Consider the following 6029-nt stretch of genomic DNA (forward strand, 5'->3'; position numbering starts at 1 on the left):
TAAACCATTGTTTTATATTGAGTATGTTTTGTGTGCTGTTGATGCAACGTTTTCTGCGATGCAAAGATAACCTTGTTAAGAGGACCAGTGTGAAGGCTTGATGTAAGTAATGTATTACAACGACATTTCGCCTACAGTTTACATGCTGCGTCCACCGACTGACTTCCGAACTACCGTCGTCTTCACCACCTCACATGAAACATGTCTGTTTGAAACCCATTTTTAACGTCCCGTGTTTCAACTCCGTTCAAAAAAAGTGTCCGTTTCTGTCGCGTTGTCTACCTGAGCGTCAAGGTGCAGGAAAAGCAACAGGTAGTGGGGGCGGGAGGGACTTCCGGTCATGGCTTCAGAAATAAAAACGCATGTAAAATTGCTGCTATAATTTTCCAATGATGTATTTGGCGTCACGTAGCAATTATCAGAGGTCGACATTTTAACTTCAAACAATATTTGCATAACAATACCCCCCACACACACACACGCTCAAAAGTCAACATTTACACACTTATTTTGACATCTCTGTGCCAAGTTCTGATAAGGACAGTGTATCGTGCACGGCAGAAGTGAAAGCTACTTTGACAGTCATAAAAAATGGTTTCATAAATTTACATTCTAGACTATGACAGCGTTTATGACTTTTTGTATAATGCTTTACAACCATAATCACAACATGACGTATTGCTATATTACGACATTTTGTAACTGAATGATGGACATTTATGTAATTACCCCCCCCCCACAATACTAAATTGGCTGAAATTAGTCAATGTTACTATACTTTAAGCAAACCATGAACATATATTAACCAGGTTGAATAGTATCTGCCACCTCAGAAATGCCATTACTTCACTTCAAGCCCCCAACTGCTTAGAATCATGTGTGATGTGTAGTATAACAGTGATTATGATGCATTATTAAAATCAGTGGTGGCAAAAAAATTTTGTAGGGCCATCTAATCAATTTCAGCAAAGATCCCTGTATGATTCAATGCTATTATTTTGTGTGTATATATATATATATATATATATATATATATATATATATATATATATATACAGTAGTGGGGTGCGAGGCCAGCAGAGAAGGCTTTGCAGGCCCTTACGGCCCGCCACTATCACATGCTGTGATACATCGATACAGTGATACACAGTGATACAGTGGCGGGCCACTGTATCACATGCTGGATCGGTCTGCGTTGATTTAAAAAGCCTGCATGGAAAGCAAAATACGGCGTTAGCACGACTGCATCCAGCAGCTAGCTTAGCCAAACCGTCCCGGTGTAGCCGTCTCTACAGAAGCTGCTTGACTTTTACACTAGTCTGTTGACTTATGGTGAGGTCCGGGTGATCTGGGACCAGTTGTTTTGCCTGTAGTTTCTCCGCCAAAGTTCTTCTCTCAAACGGGTGTTAGAGGAGAGATTTTTACTGAGTTCGGGTTTGGTCTTCTTTGAAGAGCAGTGCTCGCACTCGCCATGTTGTTAAATGGCGCCTCTAGGGATTAGCCCTGATGAGAACGGGAGACTGGAACACGCACCCTGTGGCCAAATGAGAATGGCCCCACGGTGAATTTTTTTCCAGGCGCTCATTGAATAAATTGTCTGTCACTCATTTATATCTTTAATCAGTGATTGGCTAAACTGCTTATTAGACCCGTCTGTCTTTGGCCAAATGGATCTGGCCGCAGCACGTGCACGGGCGGAGAGGACAAGCAGGAAAAGCATATATTTTGCGCAGGTATCCTATTTTGCAAACATTACTCTGTATATTCCATATCTCAAAAACACAAATATTGACAATTTGTACAATTTATTGATACTATTATAACTATTATAATTAATAATATTATATATATTGGGCCAGGCCCCATGGCCCGCTATTGGCTGGCCGCCACTGCACATCATCTATGCAGCTCTGTACTTTAGCTAGCTTGTTGTATTCAGAGGGTTTAATGGACAGATATAACTGTGTATCGTCTGCATAACATTGAAATGAGATGTTATGGTGCTGAATGATATGACCTAAAGAAGGAAGCATGTACAGAGAGAAAAGAAGTGGTCCAAGAAAAGGTCCTTGAGGTATACCACATGGTGCTGTGCAGTTGAGGAGATGAATGAATCAATTGAGACATACAAGGAGTAGAACCACTCCAGAGCAATTCCTCCAATCCAACAAAACATAAATAAATAATAAATAGACAAAATTGTGCAAAACGTCAATTCTACAATACGACGGCTGAATACACCCTTAGAGGCCGATCACACCAGACGTGACTCTTAAAAGTGCAGCCGCTTCAAAAACGCTTTGGGAAAAACGCGCCGGGCAAAACAGCCCGGTGCGCCTGTGGAGCGGGCCTGCGTGCGCAACCGGGGGACATTGATGAGCTGTGCGACTTTGCGCATTGCGCTTAAAAGTTGAGAATATTTTAACTTTCATGCGCGCCTAAAAAACGCGAGAAAAACATGAAGCGCGGCATTTAAAAGGGGCCGGCCGTACCGTAGGAAAACATAGTTTTGCTAGCGACGCGTTTTTCAGATTCGCGTCTGGTGTGATCGGCCCCTGAGGCAACTACCCAGAACAGGCAGAAAAACTAACATAGTTTACGATAATGAGGCAGCCCTTGGAGGAACTGGTTAGAAATGTGGAACTTGTAAAAACCAGAAATGCAAATGATTGCTGGATATTGTGTTCAGATTTGTATCTTTTAAAAAGTGACTTCATTTAGTTTATATATTTTTTCATTTAAAATATGGAGAGGCAATACATTTTTTGTCTTTATGTTTGAACTGCATTTCTGTATAGATTTTCTTTCACAGTTTTGATTTACTGTAACATATATTTGAATTTCTAAAGAAACAAATATGTGTGAGATGTTTTAACAGATTAAAATATGTTTGAATCCCCCTCAACTTGATCAGACTTTGGTCTTGAGTCTTAAGGGTGTGAAACCAATTACAGGCTGATTAGTGGATGATTAGACTCAGGTGTGCAGTCCTGCTTTGATGAGTCTGATTGTCTGAATATAAAGTAGGAAATGCTTCACTCCTCTCATCATTGTGCTGCCTAGTGGGTCAGACAGGAGAACAGTTTGCAGTCTGAACCAGTTTGCTGGTTTTTCTGCACTATGAAGCCCTTGTGTTTTTCGGTTCTCCTCTTGGTTGGACTGTGTTTCAGGTCATATTTAGCTTTTCCTCCCCATGATAATGCTCAATATGCTTCAATTCAAAGTCCTCCTATCACAGAGAGCTCCCAACACACCCGGCAAGGAAAGGCTCCAGCCGAGGAACAAGAGCAGGTGAATACTGTCAGAGTGACCTGTCATCCAGACTCATTGGAGATTATTATCAAAGCTGACATGTTTGAAGTTGGAGCTCCTGTTAATAGCGATGAATTGCGCCTTGGAGTGGAGCACAATGATTACTGTAGAGCTACAACGTCTTCAGGAGATGAGTACAGAATCCTTGTTGGACTCGTGGACTGCGGCACCAAACAAAGGGTAATGATTAATATATTTAAATTAATTGATTACACACTATACTAGTTTTTAAACTAATTTACTCCCCACAGATGACTGAAGATACTCTGGTCTATACAAACCTGCTTGTATACTCGCCTGTGGCCTCTCCAGATGGGGTGGTTCGAATGGATGATGCTGTAATTCCAATTGCGTGTCAATATGCAAGGTTTGTATTTTAAAGCTCATCTCTTTAAAGTGGTCGAGACACTTTATTTTTTAAATGATTTTTTTCCTTTTTCTTAGGAAGTTCAGTTTGTCCAGTTCTTCACTCATGCCCACCTGGATCCCCTTCAAGTCTTCACAAGCTGCAGTGGCACCTTTGGAGTTTGACTTGGAAATTATGACTAGTAAGTTTCGTTCATTTCTCATGTTTTGACTTGTATGATGTCACTATATTTGATATATTTTGTATTTATTTCCGTGCAGATGACTGGAAAAGAAGAAGCTCTAATGTGTTTTATCTCGGCGAGCCCATCGTCATCGAAGCCTCAGTCAGAGTTGGACATCACACGGGGCTCCGAGTGTTTGTGAGCAGCTGTGTGGCCACACTTTACCCAGACGTGTACTCTGAGCCAAGATACGTCTTTGTTGAAAATGGGTAAGCACAGTGAAGATTGCTGCATTGTGTTCAGCCTTTGATGGCTCCAGAGAACACTGAAGTCTTATCAATTGCTAGTAGTCAGTTGGGTCTGAAGATTACAAATTAGAAGATAAATGCTTGCATTGAAGGGACGATTAGCCACTAGTGGCACAACTGACTCCACTTCCCTCTTCACAGGTGCTTGGTGGACTCTGAGCTTCCAGGTTCTAGGTCTCACTTCTTATCCAGGACACAGGACGACAAGCTCCACTTTACCATTGATGCCTTTAAATTTTATAATGAGGACAGTGGAGAAGTGAGGCTCTACTTTAACTGGCTCAAGTCATTATTTCACATGTAGATTGTCTTCCTGCACTTACTTTTTTCTTCTCACAGTTCTACATCACATGTCACCTGAATGCTGTACTAGCAAATGATGCAGAAGCACCAAATAAGGCATGCAGTTTTGTAAATGAAAGGTAAGTGAGCTCCACCATGAAATGTGTCATAGTAAAATGAGGGTGCTTGAATATTTTATTTCTCTTCAGATGGAGATCAGCTGATGGTAATGACTATTTATGTAGCTATTGTCAAAGTCACGATAAGCCCAGCAGCCCTGGAAAGTTTGGTCCTCGTGGGTTTGGGAAGCCAGATGAACCTGAACAGTTTCGGAGTGGACTGGGAACCAATACAGGTTGGTTTCTTTATAGAAACGTGTATGATGGGAAATTGCAATGTCTGTCAGGCTTCACACATAGTTTTGGGCCTTTCATTCTTCAGCGTGGGAACAGGAGGCAAAAGTGGGTCCGATGATTGTCTTGCCAGCCAAGGTGAACAGTGAGCCAATACCTGTGGAGGAGCTTCCTCCTGGTCTGAATAAAATCAGCAGACCTTCACTGTCTGGCAGCCAGTGGAGAAGTGGAATAAACAACACAGTTGGTAAGTTGATCTCCATATCTTATGCTTTTATTTTTTTGGGCCCATATGTTTACGCCCGTTCTGATCTGCAAAGAAAGATCTTAACTTGTGTCCCTTCTAGGTGAAGCGGGACTCCTTCTTGGGTCACAATCTACACCAGAAGAGGTGATGGTTCAGACTTTAGATTCTGAGCAGAATCAAGATGAATATAGTGGAGCTGGTATAGAAGGTAAAATATGGAAAGACAAATGTGTATTTATATTTTTAAATCCCATAGAAATTAAAACCTGCTCTTATTACAGATGGAGATTCTGCGAAACTCTCTGTCCTTCTAGAAGAGGAATCTCCTGAGGTAGACTTGGACTCTAAGGGAGCGGTGCTGGACGAAAACACCATGCCAACCCTCGACGATGTCATCCCAACTGTGCAGTTTACTGTGGATGTGACCCAAATGTCAAATGCAACCGAAAATGCCCTTTCAGATATAAATGACCCCAACATGTAATAAACAATTGTTTTATATTGAGTATGTTTTGTGTGCTGTTGATGCAACGTTTTCTGCAATGCAAAGATAACCTTGTTAAGAGGACCAGTGTGAAGGCTTGATATATGTAATGTATTACAACGATCTTTCGCCTACAGTTTACATGTTGCGTCCACCGACTGACTTCCGAACTACCGTCGTCTTCACCACCTCACATGAAACATGTCTGTTTGAAACCCATTTTTAACGTCCCGTGTTTAACTCCGTTCAAAAAAAGTGTCCGTTTCTGTCGCGTTGTCTTCCTGAGCGTCAAGGTGCAGGAAAAGCAACAGGTAGTGGGGGCGGGAGGGACTTCCGGTCAAGGCTTCAGAAATAAAAACGCATGTAAAATTGCTGCTATAATTTTCCAATGATGTATTTGGCGTCACATAGCAATTATCAGAGGTCGACATTTTAACTTCAAACAATATTTGCATAACAATACCCCCCCACCCACATACACACACGCTCAAAAGTCAACATTTACACACTTAT

The 6029-nt window shown here is 41.6% G+C and overlaps 1 protein-coding gene across 1 annotated transcript; it reads left to right on the forward strand.

The window, feature by feature from the left end:
- Positions 1-3120: 3120 nt before the first annotated feature.
- LOC306748515 (zona pellucida sperm-binding protein 3-like) lies at positions 3121-5516 on the forward strand (the record flags this gene model as incomplete). Its single annotated transcript, XM_079231689.1, has 10 exons — positions 3121-3492; positions 3564-3679; positions 3757-3860; positions 3940-4111; positions 4292-4409; positions 4490-4572; positions 4642-4787; positions 4874-5032; positions 5133-5240; positions 5347-5516. 10 exons carry the CDS (start codon positions 3121-3123, stop codon positions 5514-5516), a joined length of 1548 nt encoding a protein of 515 aa, XP_079087815.1.
- Positions 5517-6029: the final 513 nt, after the last annotated feature.

The sequence above is a fragment of the Taurulus bubalis genome (genome assembly GCF_910589615.1).
Source record: "Taurulus bubalis genome assembly, chromosome: 16".
NCBI classification, from domain to species: Eukaryota; Metazoa; Chordata; class Actinopteri; order Perciformes; family Cottidae; genus Taurulus; species Taurulus bubalis.